Source organism: Anomaloglossus baeobatrachus, chromosome 10 (genome assembly GCF_048569485.1).
Source record: "Anomaloglossus baeobatrachus isolate aAnoBae1 chromosome 10, aAnoBae1.hap1, whole genome shotgun sequence".
Lineage (NCBI taxonomy): Eukaryota > Metazoa > Chordata > Amphibia > Anura > Aromobatidae > Anomaloglossus > Anomaloglossus baeobatrachus.
Window position 1 is genome coordinate 191884843 of NC_134362.1, and position 19369 is coordinate 191904211.

The window sequence follows — 19369 nt, forward strand, 5'->3', positions numbered from 1 at the left end:
CTAGTGATGAGCGGGCACTACCATGCTCAGGTGCTCAGTACTGGTAACTAGTGATGAGCGGGCACTACCATGCTCAGGTGCTCAGTACTGGTAACTAGTGATGAGCGGGCACTACCATGCTCGGGTGCTCAGTACTGGTAACTAGTGATGAGCGGGCACTACCATGCTCGGGTGCTCAGTACTGGTAACTAGTGATGAGCGGGCACTACCATGCTCGGGTGCTCAGTACTGGTAACTAGTGATGAGCGGGCACTACCATGCTCAGGTGCTCAGTACTGGTAACTAGTGATGAGCGGGCACTACCATGCTCGGGTGCTCAGTACTGGTAACTAGTGATGAGCGGGCACTACCATGCTCGGGTGTTCAGTACTCGTAACTAGTGATGAGCGGGCACTAAAATGCTCGGGTGTTCAGTACTGGTAACTAGTGATGAGCGGGCACTACCATGCTCGGGTGTTCAGTACACGTAACTAGTGATGAGCGGGCACTACCATGCTCAGGTGTTCAGTACTCGTAACTAGTGATGAGTGGGCACTACCATGCTCGGGTGCTCAGTACTCGTAACTAGTGATGAGCGGGCACTACCATGCTCAGGTGCTCAGTACTCGTAACTAGTGATGAGCGGGCACTACCATGCTCGGGTGCTCAGTACTGGTAACTAGTGATGAGCGGGCACTACCATGCTCGGGTGCTCAGTACTCGTAACTAGTGATGAGCGGGCACTACCATGCTCAGGTGCTCAGTACTCGTAACTAGTGATGAGCGGGCACTACCATGCTCGGGTGCTCAGTACTCGTAACTAGTGATGAGCGGGCACTACCATGCTCGGGTGCTCAGTACTCGTAACTAGTGATGAGCGGGCACTACCATGCTCAGGTGCTCAGTACTCGTAACTAGTGATGAGCGGGCACTACCATGCTCGGGTGCTCAGTACTCGTAACTAGTGATGAGCGGGCACTACCATGCTCAGGTGCTCAGTACTCGTAACTAGTGATGAGCGGGCATTACCATGCTCAGGTGCTCAGTACTGGTAACTAGCGATGAGCGGGCACTACCATGCCACAAAATAATAATAATAATAATAAAATAAATACAAATTAAATAATAAATAAAAAATTATTTGTATCATTCCACATTTTAATAAAATATGTGTCATAGAAAGAGTATATATTATTCTGCATATAAATAATAATAAATTCTACGTATAATTCTAGAAATAAATACTAAAAATAAAATAAATATACAATCACATATATGATTTCACAAAAATAATACAAAAATAAAATAAAAAATAATATTAATTACTACATAAAAAAATAGTTAAAATACAAAACACTTAAAAAAAAAAGCTTGTAACCATAGCAACCAGAAACTTTTTAAGTGCACCAGATTTAAATTTCCAGTTTTTACTAATTATTATTTTGTTTGAGGAAAAAATAAAATGTTCCTTTTATTAGTAAAATAAAGTCCGGATAAGTGTAGTCAGACATGCACTATTGTGCTCATGCACCAGACCCCGGAGGACCCTTATTACTATCCCTTGCTTCTACCTTGTATAACCCTCCGGTTTTCGGTGCTTTACTCACCCAATTCTCCGCTTTATGTTCTCCGCGTAACAGCCGGAACCGAAACTCGGACCCGAAAGCGCGCCCCCGACGCTACAAACACACCTGAGAGCTTCTGGCGTGCGCGCCCCCGACGTCTGGAACGCAGAGGAATGCGCGCCGCTGACGCCTGGAACGCACAGGGGAACGCGCACAGAACTGCCTTCATGTGATTGGCCAGACTGATAAAGGCGGGAGAAAAGCGATTGGGGAAGAGAATGTCAGCTATGTAATGATTGGGTGGAAGGGAGTATAGGGCTTTGTGATTGGTGGGTTTGTGGAAATGAGTTTGGACATGTTCTGGAAGCCGTGGAGATGAGCGAGAGGAGAGCAGTGGCGTCAGGTGAATATTAGCCGGTGACGTAGGGGCTTCTAGGACGTCTGTGGCCGGATTATATGTGGACAGTGCATGTGTAGGGGGCCGGGAGGGTTTGTTTGTAATCTGTAGCCATGGAGACGAAAGGTTTCCCGGACCATGAACCCCCTTAGATGCTGCGGTCAATAGCGACTGGTATCCGAATAGAGGGAAGCTGCGGCATGCCAATGGGTCGCTATAGCAACCGGGTTGGTCGAAGGGTGCAATGTCTGCCACCTGACTACAGAAGGAATGAAGGGGCTCATCAAAACAAGAAAGAAAGTTTTTCCTCTGAGCATTGCCCCTCATCTGCCACTTATACCTTGTGCGCCATCTAGTGGAGAAGTGCTGCTATTACTTGCAAAAGGGGGAAAATAAATTTCCTCTACTTGCGTCCATTTCATGCCTGGATTAATTGCTTAATTGCAGTGCTGCTATGGATTCTTTACTGTACAGGCAGTGAGATTATGGATTATTTATGCTGCAAGCAGTGAGACTGGATTCTTTACGGTGGGACCAGTGAGACTATGGATTCTTTACGGTGGGAGCAGTGAGCCTATGGATTCTTTACGGTGGGAGCAGTGAGCCTATGGATTCTTTACGGTGGGAGCAGTGAGACTATGGATTCTTTACGGTGGAAGCAGTGAGGTTATGGATTCTTTACGGTGGGAGCAGTGAGACTATGGATTCTTTACGGTGGAAGCAGTGAGGTTATGGATTCTTTACGGTGGGAGCAGTGAGACTATGGATTCTTTATGGTGCGAGCAGTGAGACTATGGATTCTTTATGGTACGAGCAGTGAGACTGGATTCTTTATGGTGCGAGCAGTGAGACTATGGATTCTTTACGGTGCGAGCAGTGAGACTATGGATTCTTTACAATGCGAGCAGTGAGACTATGGATTCTTTATGGTGCGAGCAGTGAGACTGTGGATTCTTTATGGTGCGAGCAGTGAGACTATGGATTCTTTATGGTGCGAGCAGTGAGACTATGGATTCTTTATGGTGCGAGCAGTGAGACTATGGATTCTTTATGGTGCGAGCAGTGAGACTATGGATTCTTTATGGTACGAGCAGTGAGACTATGGATTCTTTACGATGCGAGCAGTGAGACTATGGATTCTTTACGGTGCGAGCAGTGAGACTATGGATTTTTTATGGTGCGAGCAGTGAGACTATGGATTCTTTACAATGCGGGCAGTGAGACTATGGATTCTTTACAATGCGGGCAGTGAGACTATGGATTCTTTATGGTGCGAGCAGTGAGACTATGGATTCTTTATGGTGCGAGCAGTGAGACTATGGATTATTTACAATGCGAGCAGTGAGACCATGGATTCTTTACGGTGCGAGCAGTGAGACCATGGATTCTTTATGGTGCGAGCAGCGAGGCTGTGGATTCTTTATGGTGTGAGCAGCGAGGCTGTGGATTCTTTATGATGCGAGCAGTGAGACTGTGGATTCTTTTTTTTTTTTTTTTTTTTTCTCGGCCGCCGGACATTTTTATTTCAAATCTGTTTTATTGATGAAACTGTTGTCAACATACAAACATATCATTTGTGCAATTACAATACATAAACATCATTTTCTCAATGCCGGGATAACATCCAGAAATTGTTACATTACTAAATTTCTTGGAATTCTTCAAATTATCTTTGTGCTATTACCATACAACCACTTATAAATTATAGGTCAGAATTCCCACTTCTTTTGACTTCCCGTATCCTAATATACTCATTCTCCTTGTGTGTCTATTGTCTTATGAATTATTGATAAATCTTTTCATATAAAAAATGAAACTAGAAAAATGCAGATTAATGTTCAGAAAAGAAAGAAAGAAGAGGAAAGATACAAGCATAAAGAAGAGGAAATTAGAGAGAAGGGGGGAGAGGGGGGAAAGCAAGAAAAGAAAAGAAAAAAGGGGGGGGGAAGGAATGAGACTCCCCACCGTTTCTCAGTTCAAAAAGCTCGCCAAACTCTCCACAAACTCTGGGGACTCCATGAACATAATCCATGGTCTCCAAACTGTAGTAAATTTTTCTGTGTTCCCATTTAGTTCTGCTGTCAGCTCCTCCATTCTCTGGAGGTTTGTCATCTCCTCCAACCAATCCAGCACCGTAGGGCATCTAGTCTGTTTCCAAAATCGTGGGATAATCATACGGGCAGCCGCCAGGCAAAATCGCAACATGTCCCTTTTTTGTGTTTTAATAGCTCCTGGGAGCATAGAAAGAAGAGCAACCTGGGGGGATTTTTCTATTTCACCTCCGCTCATCTTTTTGTACAGGTAGAACACTGAGTCCCAAAAGGGTTGCAGCTTAGTACAGCTCCACCATATGTGTAGCATTGTACCTGTGTCTGTGCCACACCTCCAGCACACATCAGACACAGAGGGAAATATAGCATGTAATTTAGTCGGGTAATGGTACCACCTTGTGAGAATTTTATAACTTTTCTCTTGAGCGGCGCACGCCAAGGAAAGCTTGTGGGTCCACAGGTACGCTCTGCTCCAATCGTCCTCTGGAATATCCTCTCCCAGTTCCTCTCCCCACCTACAGACAAAGTGAGGTTTATCCACCCTATTTCTCTGGTTCAGCATTTTATAAATGAGTGAGATGCCATGTCCAGGTGATGAGCCCTGTAAAAATATTTTCTCAAAAGGAGTAGGGGGTGTCCTCATCCTTCTCTCCCTGTCCTGGTACGAGAGGAAAGATTTCAACTGCATATATTCCATCCAGGAAATCTCTCTCCCTGTGGCCTGCATGGAAATATAAGTTGGTAGGGTGTGTCCCTGGAGCACGTGACAAAAACGAGTATCATCCGCCCGAGTAAATCCCCCGAATCTATGGGAGTGGAGTCCTGGGGGGAACTTCTTATTACCGAATACGGGGGTAAGTGGGCCCTGCTCCTGAGAGAGAGATCCCTTTTTTATCTCTCCATCCCACATCCCCATCGCTGTCCGCGTGAACTCCATTCCTTTCGCTATCTGGATCCTACTTTCTTTCTCTAACCATGGAAGTAAATGTAAGGGAGTTCCCAGTACATCCTGTTCAATCACCACCCATTGTTTCGAATTACCATGAAAATGCCAGTCCAGTAATCTCGTTAGGATAGCTGCCTTGTAATATAATTGAAAATTTGGGAGCCCCGCCCCCCCGTCACTTTTGTGTCTGGTCAGAGTTTTAATTCCTGTTCGGGGTCTCCTGTTCCCCCAGACAAACCCAGACAAGGCTGTCCGGATCTTGGAGAAGTAACTTAGCGGTAGCTGTATGGGTATTGTCTGAAACAGGAACAGGAACCTCGGTAACACATCCATTTTTATCGCGTTTATACGCCCAAACCACGTCAATCTCTTTTTGTCATATTTCTTTAAGTCCCTGATTGTCCTTTCTAATAAGGGGAAAAAATTGTGATGTACAATTTTTGCTGGATCCCTAGGTACCATAACTCCCAGATATTTTAAAACTGACGGTTGCCACTTAAAAGGGAAGTTTTGTGATACTCTCGCAAGGTCTTCTGCCGATAAAGTCACGTTCATGGCCTCTGATTTGGAAAAATTTACTTTGAAGTTGCTTAAGTTGCCAAACTCTTCGAACTCCTTGAGCAAGGACGGGAAGGATATGTGTGGTTGGGAAATGAACATGAGAAGGTCATCCGCGAATAGAGCCAGCTTACGGTTCTCCCCACCCGCCTCTATCCCGTGGATGCTTGTGTTGTTTCTCAGGGCGACCGCAAGGTGCTCCATGACTATGACGTATAAGAGGGGCGACAGTGGACATCCCTGTCTCGTTCCATTGTGGACCAGAAAGGATGATGATAGAAACCCATTTGTCCTCACTTTTGCTGAGGGTCTCGTATACAGGGACGCAATTCTGCCCAAAAATTTCTGACCCAAACCCACCTGTCTCAAGGCTGCCATCATAAAGCTCCAACTGACCCGGTCGAAGGCCTTCTCCCCGTCCACTGAAAGTAAACACATGGGGAGAGACTGAGCCCTCGACCGAGCCATCAGGAGGAACAATTTGTTGGTGTTGTCCCGTGCCTCCCGGCCTTTTACAAATCCCACCTGGTCCGTATGTATTATCCCAGGCAGGGACAGGGCAAGTCTGTTGGCAAGTGCTTTAGAGAAAAATTTCAAATCTAAATTAATCAGTGAGATGGGTCTGTAATTTGTAACCAGCAAGTGGTCCTTTCCCGGTTTGGGGATAACACATATGTGTGCTTCAAGAGACTGCGCTACCCACTGGGAGTTTTCAGATATGGAGTTAAATACTTTGGTCATGAACGGGGATAACTGAGTCTGAAAAATTTTATAGAACTTGGGGGTAAACCCGTCCGGACCTGGGCTTTTGCCTGAGGGAGAATCCCTGATAATAGATGCCACTTCTGTCTCTGTAAAGTCTGCTTCTAGGTTTTCAACCTCAGTATTGGGTATAGTCGGCAGGGCTGTTTTAAGTATGTAATCATTTATTTTAGTCTCCAAAGCTTCTTGTGGCATATCCCCAAATTTGCCCCTTATGTTGTAAAGGTCACTATAATATTTTTGAAACTGGTCCGCTATGTGGATTGGGTTCTGAGTCAAAAGGCCGTCCGATTTTTTGATCGTAGGGATGTGACTGGGGTCCCCCCTCGGATGTAATAACCTAGCTAGTGGTCTGCCACATTTGTCCGCATATTCATACATAAATCTTTTTAGTCTATTCCTGTGGCGCTCGTATTGTCGGTCCAGAATGGATTTAAGTTCCTCTCTGTTTTTAACTAGCTCTGTCAGTGTCACCGGGGATAATGTCTGCTTATGGATCTTCTCTAGGTCTGAAATATTCTGAAGTAGAGACAGAATGGTTTGGGCTCTCTCCCTCTTAATCCTAGCCCCATGTTTGATCAGGATCCCTCTCAACACACACTTTAGTGTCTCCCATTGAACAGGTAGGGTAGTAGTGTCTCCTGAGTGTATCTCCAAGAATTCATCTATTGTGTTCTGCAGGTCTTTCAAGCATCCCTGGTCCCTCAGCAGACTATCATTCAACCGCCAAGACCATGGCCTCCCAGGCCCATCCGGCATAGTGAGGCTCAAAAATATGGGGGCATGATCTGACCAAGAGATACTGCCTATAGAGGCCTGTATCTGCCATGTCAGGGCCTTCTGACTTACAAGGAATAGGTCTATGCGGCTGTACGAAGAGTGAGCCGGGGAAAAATATGTGTAGTCACGGTCTACTGGGTGTAGTGTTCTCCATGCATCCACTAATCTGAGTTCCTGTATACAACGTTTAACCTTCGTTAGTTTCCTTATTGAGAGAAAGTTATGTCCCGACGTTGTGTCTACCTTAGGGTCCAAAGTGAAGTTTAAATCACCGCCCACGATCACGGTCCCTTCTGCGAATTCATCCAGTGATGACAGGAGAGAGGAGCAGGTCGTCGCCGGATCTCTATTCGGTAGATACCAATTGACAATGGTAAAGATAGATGAGTTAACATTAATTTTCAGGAATATAAATCTTCCCTCCGTGTCCACCCGTGTATCTAGAACTGTGTGCACTAGGGACTTATGGATGCCTATGGACACTCCCTTGGATTTTGACTCTGGGTTGGAACTGTGGACCCAGTTAGTGTAATATCTGTCTCCAAAGATGGGGAGGTGGCCCGTTTTAAAATGTGTTTCTTGGATCAATAGTATATGGACTCTTTTTTTTGTGCATGTCAAAAAATATCTGGGAGCGTTTTTGCGGGACATTAAGTCCCCTCACATTTAGTGAACCCCAATTAATCTGCGTCATTCCAATGCGGAGGAACGGTGGGGACTCTAGGGATAGGTTCGGGGATTAGGGAGAGAGAGATGTGCAGGCAAGTAGGATAGGAAGAGCAGGGAAAGAGAAGAGGTAAGAAGGTCGAGAATACAAAAGAAACTACCAACAAAGCAGTAGAAAACAAAGGCAAGGAGGTCAGAGTGCTTCCCGCCTGCAAGGTCACAACAAGACCCTAATGTCGGGTCTAAAAAGACTAAAAGTAACTGTATAGGTATAAGAGAATACCAAACTGTCTAACCTAGGGATGGTGAGACTACGCCACTCCTTTATGGCGTGTTATCCCAATCAGGGAGGGAACTTTCTACAAAGGAGCCCCCTGCCCCGGACTAACAATAAGCAATTATTCAACTTAGTTTGTCAGCCAGAGCCCTATATAATGTGAGGACACAAGGTCTAGAGAGAATAATGTGCTATACACAGTACGGGGGTGCCCCCCACCCCCTCTTCCAGGAAGGCGGGAGGGAACCCCCCCCCCCTCATAATCAGAAAGACTTAATCCCCCTGGCAAAAAAAAATTATAGCAAAACTGGGAGGTACATTCTATTGAGAAACAACCCAATGAATTTTTGTTTATGAACCAATAACTCCTTAAACATCAGACTGGTCTTCCTCTTCGAGGGCCACGCATCCGATCACCATCTGGGGCAGCACCCCATACCCCCATTGGAAACACCGGCCATTCCTCTATAGGCACCAACGGAATGTCCAGGGCTGCAGCAAACGATGGCATATCAGTCGGGTTCCTAAGAACATGCATTCTTCCCGCGTGTCGGACCTGCAGGCGGAAGGGAAATCCCCAGCTGTATTTATACTCATACGAACGGAGCATGTCCAGGAGAGGTTTCAGTGCTCTCCTTCTTTGTAAAGTGAAACGGGATAAGTCCTGCAGAATCTGGACTTGGCTCCCCTCGTATGCTGGTGAAACTCCACTGCGCAGCTTAAACAGGATGGCCTCTTTAAGGACATAACGGTGGACCCTACAAATCACATCTCGAGGTCTGTCATTCTGTGTAGGTCTAGGGCCAAGCGCTCTATGCACTCTGTCTATCTCCAGGGGTTGGCTTGATGGTTCACCCAGGATCTCATTAAACATCACTTGGAGGGCTCTCTGGAGATCCTTAGGTTCAACAGACTCTGGTAAACCCCGGACCCTTAAATTGTTTCTCCGGCCCCTGTTTTCAGCATCGTCCATTGCTTCCACCATATATTGTATTTGGCGGGAGTGTTGATCCAAAATGGCCCCTTGTGCCTGAGTGGTGTCTTCTATATTCTGTATTTTAGCTGCCTGTATTTGGTTCTGAGTGTCCACTCTTTCCACCTCCCCCCTCAGGGCCGACAGCTCTGTGCGGTATGCCTGTTCCAGCCTTGCTATATATGTCTCCATATCTTCTCTGGTGGGCATAGAAGAGATGTGTGCCCGGATTTCATTAAGTTCTGTCAGCACTCCTGGTTCATGTGATCTTATTGTACTTGTGGCAGGCTCTAACTCTGCTTGCATTTCCATATCATACACACTTTGACTCAGGCTGTGTCTCACTGAAGATAGGAGATTTCCACTAGCAGGGCCCTGTTCCCCATTTGCAGCATTAACAGCCTCTGCTTGAGATTTATTATTGTCCTCCTTCTGTGACAGGGGTAAGGCCAGTTTCACACATCCGGCTTTTTGCCGGTTTCGTGGATCCGGCGCGCTCCTGTACAGTGAATACAGTACAATGACAGCGCTGTAACTTCTGGGTCACATGTGCCGGTCACATGACAGCACGTGACCGGCGCTTGTTGCGCTGTCATTGTACTGTATTCACTGTACGGGAGCGCGCCGGATCCGCGAAACCGGCAAAAAGCCGGATGTGTGAAACTGGCCTAAGGGCACCTCTCCCCCCTCCTGAGGCCTCCCCACTGCAGGTCTGCAATCAGCATTGGTGGGGGTTGTACCCATGCTCCCTGCTCCAGGGATCTCCTGTACCTGAGACCTTGTATACTGGCTGTCTGGGGTTATCAGCTGCCTCTCCTCCACTGCCCGGGTGGTTTCCTCTCTCTGTCTCTGCTGCTGCTGGGGCTTCCCCTGCCTCTCCATCTTGGGAGATGTCTGCAGTGCTGTCCTCTGCTTCGGCCCGGTAAGGAAGCCTCTAATTCCCTTCTCCTCTGTCCGTGACGCTCCTCTGCTGGGCCCCTGGGAGCTCTCCCTTCTCCTCCGCTGCATATCCTTTTCTTCCAGGCTCTTGGGCTGGTTTAATTGTCAGTAATGTAGTCCAGTGGCAGGAGCTGAGACAAACACGTCCTCACTCCTCCATAGCCAGGACACGCCCAGACTGTGGATTCTTTATGGTGCGAGCAGTGAGACTGTGGATTCTTTATGGTGCGAGCAGTGAGACTGTGGATTCTTTATGGTACGAGCAGTGAGACTGTGGATTCTTTATGGTGAGAGCAGTGAGACTGTGGATTCTTTATGGTGAGAGCAGTGAGACTGTGGATTCTTTATGGTGAGAGCAGTGAGACTGTGGATTCTTTATGGTACGAGCAGTGAGACTGCGATTTCTTTATGGTGCGAGCAGTGAGACTGTGGATTCTTTATGGTGAGAGCAGTGAGACTGTGGATTCTTTATGGTACGAGCAGTGAGACTGCGGATTCTTTATGGTGCGAGCAGTGAGACTGTGGATTCTTTAGGGTGCAAGAATTAAGGCTAGGGATTCTTTAGGGTGTGTGCAGCGCAGTATTATATATACCTTCAAACTTAAAAATGATTCCACTATGTGGTGGGCAGTAATTGGGATCGGTTCACCAGACGCCTGTTCTCCATATATGTGAGTGTTCTATCCCCCATGACCTGCGCCCCGCACTCCTCCGTCTCACGCCTATACCATGGTTTTGGTGTTACTGACGCATACACCTGATTGTTCCTTCTTTTCTAGGCCCCTCTGTGGACACCGGATCGCCTCTTTCTGCGCTGATCAGGGCTTCATGGCTGGTGATGAAAAAGAGGGACGTCCGGAACTTTGGAAGAATTTTAGAGTTTTTGGAATTAACTCACAAACAAGTTCCCCATCTCCTCTGCTACAGACACCATGCCAAGCTCAGCACCGGGCTGAGGGGGAAGGTGAGCACTTACCGTGCCGGCCTCGCCGCCCCCTGACATCGCAGGAACTTGCAGTGATGGAGCTTGGTTGTCACTTTTAAGGTGGTTAGAGGGGTAGAAGGCCCCCACTGTCACCCCATCGGGGCCTTTAAACTTGAGCTCAGGGTGCCAGATTGAAGCAATGATGTCATGTGAACGCTGCAGACAATCACTGGTCCCAATGCTCATGCTGACATGTACAGCAGAGGAAACTAATGATGAGCTGCAGCGGTCACATGTACAATGCATGCAACAGGGATTTGATAGGTGTGGGTTTTTTTGGAGGCAGGGGGGATGATAATATCCCAGAATTTTTATTTTTTTTTATTATATTTCTCATTTTCTCAGATTATGCTCCACATGATGGAAGAAAAGAAGCCTCTGCTGGACGTCCTCTCCGCGCTGAACCGTCACTTTCCTCCTGTTTTTCCTGATGATTCAGATGCAGTAAGTGTATACAGTTAGGTCCAGAAATATTTGGACAGTGACACAAGTTTTGTTAGTTTAACTGTTTACAAAAACATGTTCAGAAATACAATTATATATATAATATGGGCTGAAAGTGCACACTCCCAGCTGCAATATGAGAGTTTTCACATCCAAATCGGAGAAAGGGTTTAGGAATCATAGCTCTGTAATGCATAGCCTCCTCTTTTTCAAGGGACCAAAAGTAATTGGACAAGGGACTCTAAGGGCTGCAATTAACTCTGAAGGCGTCTCCCTCGTTAACCTGTAATCAATGAAGTAGTTAAAAGGTCTGGGGTTGATTACAGGTGTGTGGTTTTGCATTTGGAAGCTGTTGCTGTGACCAGACAACATGCGGTCTAAGGAACTCTCAATTGAGGTGAAGCAGAACATCCTGAGGCTGAAAAAAAAGAAAAAATCCATCAGAGAGATAGCAGACATGCTTGGAGTAGCAAAATCAACAGTCGGGTACATTCTGAGAAAAAAGGAATTGACTGGTGAGCTTGGGAACGCAAAAAGGCCTGGGCGTCCACGGATGACAACAGTGGTGGATGATCGCCGCTTACTTTCTTTGGTGAAGAAGAACCCGTTCACAACATCAACTGAAGTCCAGAACACTCTCAGTGAAGTAGGTGTATCTGTCTCTAAGTCAACAGTAAAGAGAAGACTCCATGAAAGTAAATACAAAGGGTTCACATCTAGATGCAAACCATTCATCAATTCCAAAAATAGACAGGCCAGAGTTACATTTGCTGAAAAACACCTCATGAAGCCAGCTCAGTTCTGGAAAAGTATTCTATGGACAGATGAGACCAAGATCAACCTGTACCAGAATGATGGGAAGAAAAAAGTTTGGAGAAGAAAGGGAACGGCACATGATCCAAGGCACACCACATCCTCTGTAAAACATGGTGGAGGCAACGTGATGGCATGGGCATGCATGGCTTTCAATGGCACTGGGTCACTTGTGTTTATTGATGACATAACAGCAGACAAGAGTAGCCGGATGAATTCTGAAGTGTACCAGGATATACTTTCAGCCCAGATTCAGCCAAATGCCGCAAAGTTGATCGGACGGCGCTTCATAGTACAGATGGACAATGACCCCAAGCATACAGCCAAAGCTACCCAGGAGTTCATGAGTGCAAAAAAGTGGAACATTCTGCAATGGCCAAGTCAATCACCAGATCTTAACCCAATTGAGCATGCATTTCACTTGCTCAAATCCAGACTTAAGACGGAAAGACCCACAAACAAGCAAGACCTGAAGGCTGCGGCTGTAAAGGCCTGGCAAAGCATTAAGAAGGAGGAAACCCAGCGTTTGGTGATATCCATGGGTTCCAGACTTAAGGCAGTGATTGCCTCCAAAGGATTCGCAACAAAATATTGAAAATAAAAATATTTTTTTTGGGTTTGGTTTATTTGTCCAATTACTTTTTACCTCCTAAAATGTGGAGTGTTTGTAAAGAAATGTGACAATTCCTACAATTTCTATCAGATATTTTTGTTCAAACCTTCAAATTAAACGTTACAATCTGCACTTGAATTCTGTTGTAGAGGTTTCATTTCAAATCCAATGTGGTGGCATGCAGAGCCCAACTCGCCAAAATTGTGTCACTGTCCAAATATTTCTGGACCTAACACTGTGTGTGTGTATATATATATACAGCTTTATATATTAGAGATGTATGTGTGTGTATATATATATATACACATACATCTCTAATATATAAAGCTGTGTATGTGTGTATGTCCGGGATTGGCATCTGCACCGTCGCAGCTACAGCCACAAAATTTTGCACACTCACACTTCTGGACCCCGAGAGCGTCATAGACTGTTTTGAGGGGAAATTTTAACTCCGCGCTTTACAGTTATTCATCAAAAAAACTGCCTCCATTAACACTAGAACTACTGAGGTAGTCATTTTGACTACTTTGCACCATGTATTTCTATATAGGTGTCACGAGTCCAGTAGTTCTAGTGTTAAAGCAAATGGAGCTGGGAGCCATAGTGCAGCCAGAACTTCAGAAGAATGCGCAGCCACGCCCTTATATGGAATGTTGGCGTGTCACAATGTAGCCAGGGTAAGAAACAGACATAGACAGGGTAAGAGACAGACACAAAGAAACAGACTGACAGGGAAAGAGACAGACAGGGAAAGTGACAGAGATAGATAGACAGACAGGGAAAGAGACAGACGGAGAATGGGAGAGAAACAGAGAGACAGTTACTATCCTGGGCAGCGCCGGGTGCTATGTTGTGAAGCGAAGTTTTAAACCCGCGCGTTCCAATTTACCAATCAATTTTGCCCCTATCTACATAATGGGGAAAAAGTGAAATGAAAAGTGTTGGGGGCAAATTAACAGCTGCCAGATGTGAACAAGGCGACTTAAAGAATGAGAGCGATGACGCCAAAGAGTATATACCGTACAGTTGCTAAGGTGGGGCACCGACATGAGATACTCACCACACTCGGGGATATGAACACACACATACAATGCGCCACACACTACCACGTGCTTGAACACATATACCACCCTCAGCACACATCTCACCACACATACACCAACCTCACCACATAATCGCCCTAAACACACACAAGTCTGGTATTATCCTTCACAAATAAAAATCTGATTAATAAGCAGCCAAACTACAAGAACAGCAAATGCACCACATAGGAAATACGGCAGCTGTCAGTCACATGACCTGTCTATAGGTGTATGTGTGAGCTAATATATACTGTCAGGGGGAGGGCTTTCTGTTGCCTGGAGATTTATCAGGCTGCCAATAGCAACCAATCACAGCTTAGCTTCTATTTTGCTACAGTTAATTAATCTGAGCTCTGATTGGTTAATATAGGCAACAATTTAATAATTACATTTCTATCTATTTGTTCTGTGGTTTTTGTGTGCAGAATACATTCTTGTTAATAGGGTAGTACAGCTTTTTATAATATATATAATATATATATATATATATATATATATATATATATATATATATATATATATATATATATAATTAGTGTGTGTGTGTGTGTGTACGGTAAATATATTTTATATATATAATATGGGTATATGTAATGTGTGTGTGTGTGTGTGTGTGTGTGTGTGTGTGTGTGTGTGTGTGTGTGTATATATTACAAATACATGGCCAGGACTGATCCCTGGTGGTGAGGGGGGTCCTTGACTTCTTGTATCCAACCATATAACAACGCTTTGCGGATCGGGCTCAGCTCCTGATCTGCCTGCATTAATAAGTGTTACCACTAGATGGCTCCAGTGTGCCTTCTTTATTTTTGGTTCCTATGAGACCGCACTGTAAATTTTGACTCGGACCCCCTGTTGCTGACGCCTCCCCCTGAAAACGCACACCTCCCTTATGTTCCCAGTCCGTGCCTCAACACCGGTCGTAAACAGCTCCTCGGTGAGTCAGCACATTCCGTCCTCGGAAGACGTGACCTGTGGATGTTTTTGATGTTTTTTTTTTTTATAGAGAAGATCACGTCAGAATATCTTTAAAAATACCTTTTTATTTTTTTTTTTTTTGTTTGCATTATGCCTGGTTTGATCCGACCTGTTAGAATGAATGATCCAACTCAAAATGGATCCAAAAACATTGTAAACTGTAGATCTGGTCGTATAATCCAGATGTTATTCCACTGGGCGTATGACACCCCAGGAAGCGCTTTATCTCCCTTGAGTAAAAAAAGGATTGGGCATATTGAAATCGATCTGCCCCATCTTGCTATCCTTCCAACACTATGAATGACGTACAGGATCGGATGCTGCTCCATATTAATGAAGAGTATAGATGGCTGCGTCTAAGTCACTGGTCATTGATGCAAAATCTCTACCCAACCCCATATCCCCTCCTGCCATGGACTTGGGACCCCAAAGCTCTGGTGCACCCCCCCTATAGATACACCACCATTTAATCTCCGTTCTTTGCTTTCAGGCTCAGCGTAAAGCAGTTAAGGTCCAACAGTGTAAGATCAATTTCCGGAGATTGGTTCTTCGCATGATCCGGGACGAAACGTTTCGGCAGCACTATGTAGAGGTGAGACGCCGCCTACAGGCGATGAGCGGTACTGCACCGGTGTCATTATCGCACTTCATCGCCTACGTCTTGCTCCACAGAACACGCTGCACCTGGAATACGGGGACGCGTTTATGGCCGCCCTCGAGAAGCTTCTTTGGGAATTCTTGTACAGGCTGCAGATTGTGCTCAACCTCCAGGTAAAGACGGGCGAGGATTGGGGGGCAACTTTGGCCACGAGACAGGTCATGGGGTCATATTGCGACCGTGAAGCAAAAAGGCAACGTGGCACCTTACAGGCTGCAATGCGGCTCTATTCACTTGCACTTTGCAGTCCCGTTTGGTTGCAATGCAGCAACATATCAAATCATTAGTGATGATAGACCTGGGGAGGGTGAACGAAGCACCATCTGTTTTCTAAAGCCACAGCGGAATAGACCCCATTGATGTCTATTCCCTAATATATTCTCCTATTCTTAGTATACAAGTTGTCGGGACCCCGCGACTATCTTTTGTAATTGGAGACCTCCTGATTCTCCCCCCACAACACATGATGTCGGGGAAGAGACAGATTGGCCATATCAAGACTTTTTTGTTCTCGAGAAATACGTTTTTTTGGATTATAAGATGCACCCCAGAGGAAAAAAAAATGGGGTCCGGCTTATGATTTGGTGTCTTACCAGAGGTAGAGGCTTCAGCGGTGGTGGAGCAGGGTCACAGGAGGAAGGGACGGTGGTGGAGCAGGGTCACAGGAGGCAGGGACGGTGGTGGAGCAGGGTCACAGGAGGCAGGGATGGTGGTGGAGCAGGGTCACAGGAGGCAGGGACGGTGGTGGAGCAGGGTCACAGGATGCAGGGACGGTGGTGGAGCAGGGTCACAGGAGGCAGGGACGGTGGTGGAGCAGGGTCTTAGGAGGCAGGGACGGTGGTGGAGCAGGGTCACAGGAGGCAGGGACGGTGGTGGAGCAGGGTCACAGGAGGCGCGGCGGGTGTCACAGATGTTCACTGCGAGCGCTGTGAGGTAGAAAACATCCAGAAACTGTTGGCGGTGCGGGCTTCAAAGAGATGGCGCCTGGAGTTGGCGCGTACGCAGATTGAGTTATCAGCTCATTGACAGGCAGAGATCTTCATCTGCACATGCAACACCTCCAGGCGCCATTTTCCTGAAGTCCTCTTCTGGAAGATCAGTGGCCTGGAGGCGGCACGTGCGCAGATGAGATCTTGAGCCGAGAGCTCCATCTGTGCACGTGCCAACTCCGGGCGCCATTATTTGAAGTCCGCACCGCCAACACTTTCAGGATGGCGGCCTGTGCCTCACCGCAGCACGGCCACCGCAGCACAGTGCCCGCAGCCCCAGCACGGCCACCGCAGCAGAGCGCCCGCAGCCCCAGCACGGCCACCGCAGAACAGCGCCCGCAGCCCCAGCATGGCCGCCCCAGCACAGCCACCGCAGCACAGCGCCCGCAGCCCCAGCACGGCCACCGCAGCACAGCGCCCACAGCCCCAGCATGGCCGCCCCAGCACAGCCACCGCAGCACAGCGCCCGCGGCCCCAGCACGGTCACCGCAGCACAGCGCCCGCGGCCCCAGCACGGTCACCGCAGCACAGCGCCCGCGGCCCCAGCGCGGTCACCGCAGCACAGCGCCCGCGGCCCCAGCGCGGTCACCGCAGCACAGCGCCCGCGGCCCCAGCACGGCCACCGCAGCACAGCGCCCGCGGCCCCAGCACGGCCACCGCAGCACAGCGCCCGCGGCCCCAGCACGGCCACCGCAGCACAGCGCCCGCGGCCCCAGCACGGTCACCGCAGCACAGCGCCCGCAGCCCCAGCACAGCGCCCGCAGCCCCAGCACCGCAGCCCCAGCACAGCGCCCGCAGCAGCACAGGACCCACAGCCACCGCAGCTCCAGCACAGCCACCGTAGTAGTATCTGCACCGCAACCCCAGCAGCACAGCGGCCACAGCCACTGCAGCTCCAGCACAGCCACCACAACACAGCGCCCGCAGCCCCAGCACAGCCTCCACAGTACAGCGCTCATAGCCCAAGCACAGCCACCGCAGCACAGCGCCTGTAACTCCAGCACAGCCACCGCAGCATTCCCCTGGCCTTCTGTAACTTCTCCCCACCCCCTATAAGCTACTTTCGGATTATAAGACGCACCCCCCATTTTCGTCCTAAATTTTTGGGAGGAAAAGTGCATCTTATAATCTGAAAAATATGGTTCCCAGTTCTAGCAGCAACTTATTCCCTCTGTGAAAACACATGCACGCTCCACCTGAGCGTTACTGACAACCTGTGTGTTCTTTCTCCTGGCACAGGTCCTGGAAGCCAGAACGCAGCCTGTCGTGGACAAGGACCACCACCGCAGCCCCCCCATCCAACCCAATCCAGGACCAAGTAAGTTACGTTTCGTCTGAAGACCCCTCCATGGCTACCGAACTTTCTGAAAATTGCGCCCCCTATCGTCTGACTTATTACCTCCGGGAGGTTTCGCCCCATGCTCTCGTCATTTGATTGCTGTGATTGTTAATTTATTTATTTTTAAAGCCTCTGATTTTATAGTTTTATTCTATTCTTATATGTGAAATAAAAGCTGGATTTCGTAACACGACGCTATGTGGGTGTTTTTTGAACGACAACTCCCATCATCTGTCACCTCCGTCGTCCATGTACACCTTTTCTTCGGCGCTCCATTGGGAGACCCAGACGATTGGGTGTATAGCTACTGCCTCCGGAGGCCACACAAAGTATTACACTAAAAAGTGTAAGACCCCTCCCCTTCTGCATATACACCCCCCGTGGGATCACGGGCTCCTCAGTTTTATGCTTTGTGCGAAGGAGGTCAGACATCCACGCATAGCTCCACTGTTTAGTCAGCAGCAGCTGCTGACTATGTCGGATGGAAGAAAAGAGGGCCCATACTAGGGCCCCCAGCATGCTCCCTTCTCACCCCACTTTTGTCGGCGGTGTTTGTTAAGGTTGAGGTACCCATTGCGGGTACGGAGGCTGGAGCCCACATGCTGCTTTCCTTCCCCATCCCCCTGAGGGCTCTGGGTGAAGTGGGATCTTACCGGCCTCCAGGCTCTGAGGCCGGGCTCCATCCACAGACCCGGAGATCCTGCTGGAATGGAGCTGAGTATCGTCAGGGACAAGGCCCTGCAACGTTAAGGTACTCTGTGTCCCCGTACAGACCACGCACACACACACCAGCATGCTGGGTGTGTTAGTGCGCCGGGGACAACAGCGCTGCGCGCTGGGGCTATACTCACTGCAGCTTAGCTGAGTGAGTTAATGTGTGGGAAACTGCCGCGCCGGCCGCTGCTAGAAGCTGCGGCGCGGATGAGACTTGTGGTGCGCCGGGGACTTCCGCGCTGACCGTGCTTTTACGACGGCAGCACTTATAAATCGAGTCCCCGGCTTTTGCGGCCTAGTTTCGTTTCCTTCCCGCCCCCGGGCCTGCCAGTCAGGGAAGGGGCGGGACGCTGTACAATGGTCAGCACCGAGGGCTGGAGTCTTATTTACATACTCCAGCCCCCTCACTGGGCACAGTGGGACGCCAGCTTCCCGCTCTTTGTCTGGGGCACGCCCACGGCCCGCCCCTCTTCACAGGACGCCGGCAGCCATTCCTGCATGCAGTCTAAGCTGGAGAACGGACACAGGCTCTGGGAGACCCGGTCAAGGGATTCTGGCGACCACACACCCGCTTAAGCGGGCGGTAAGCAGCACCTTGGTGCTGACCCCACTAGTGCCACAGTGTTTTGTGTACTTTATGCTTGTACCTATATTTGCACTGTACGGTCGCTTCTTGGCTATATACCCCTGGATTGCTCTGAGGAGACAACAGCATGTCGTCCGCAGAAAAGCAAGGGTGCCAAGGCACAGGCTTTCTATGCTGTCTGTACCGCATGTGAGGCTGTTTTACCGGCAGGTTCCACTAACCCCCATTGGGTAGAGTCTCTGCTAGTGGTGGCCCAGAGAGAGCCACCTGTGAAA

The 19369-nt window shown here is 48.2% G+C and overlaps 2 protein-coding genes across 3 annotated transcripts in view; one reads left to right on the forward strand and one right to left on the reverse strand.

Annotated features, from left to right (window-relative positions):
• Window positions 1-1666, reverse strand: part of MARVELD3 (MARVEL domain containing 3) — a 29806-nt gene extending 28140 nt beyond the window's left edge. For both annotated transcript variants that reach the window (XM_075326044.1, XM_075326043.1), the window contains exon 1: window positions 1587-1666. The gene's annotated coding sequence lies outside the window, so the exon portion shown is untranslated. The remainder of the gene's footprint in view (window positions 1-1586) is intronic.
• Window positions 1667-1879: 213 nt separating this feature from the next.
• TINF2 (TERF1 interacting nuclear factor 2) lies at window positions 1880-17982 on the forward strand. Its single transcript, XM_075326045.1, has 6 exons — window positions 1880-1947; window positions 10673-10857; window positions 11224-11322; window positions 15299-15400; window positions 15481-15579; window positions 17695-17982. Exons 1-6 carry the CDS (start codon window positions 1920-1922, stop codon window positions 17791-17793), a joined length of 612 nt encoding a protein of 203 aa, XP_075182160.1. The 5' UTR covers window positions 1880-1919; the 3' UTR covers window positions 17794-17982.
• Window positions 17983-19369: the final 1387 nt, after the last annotated feature.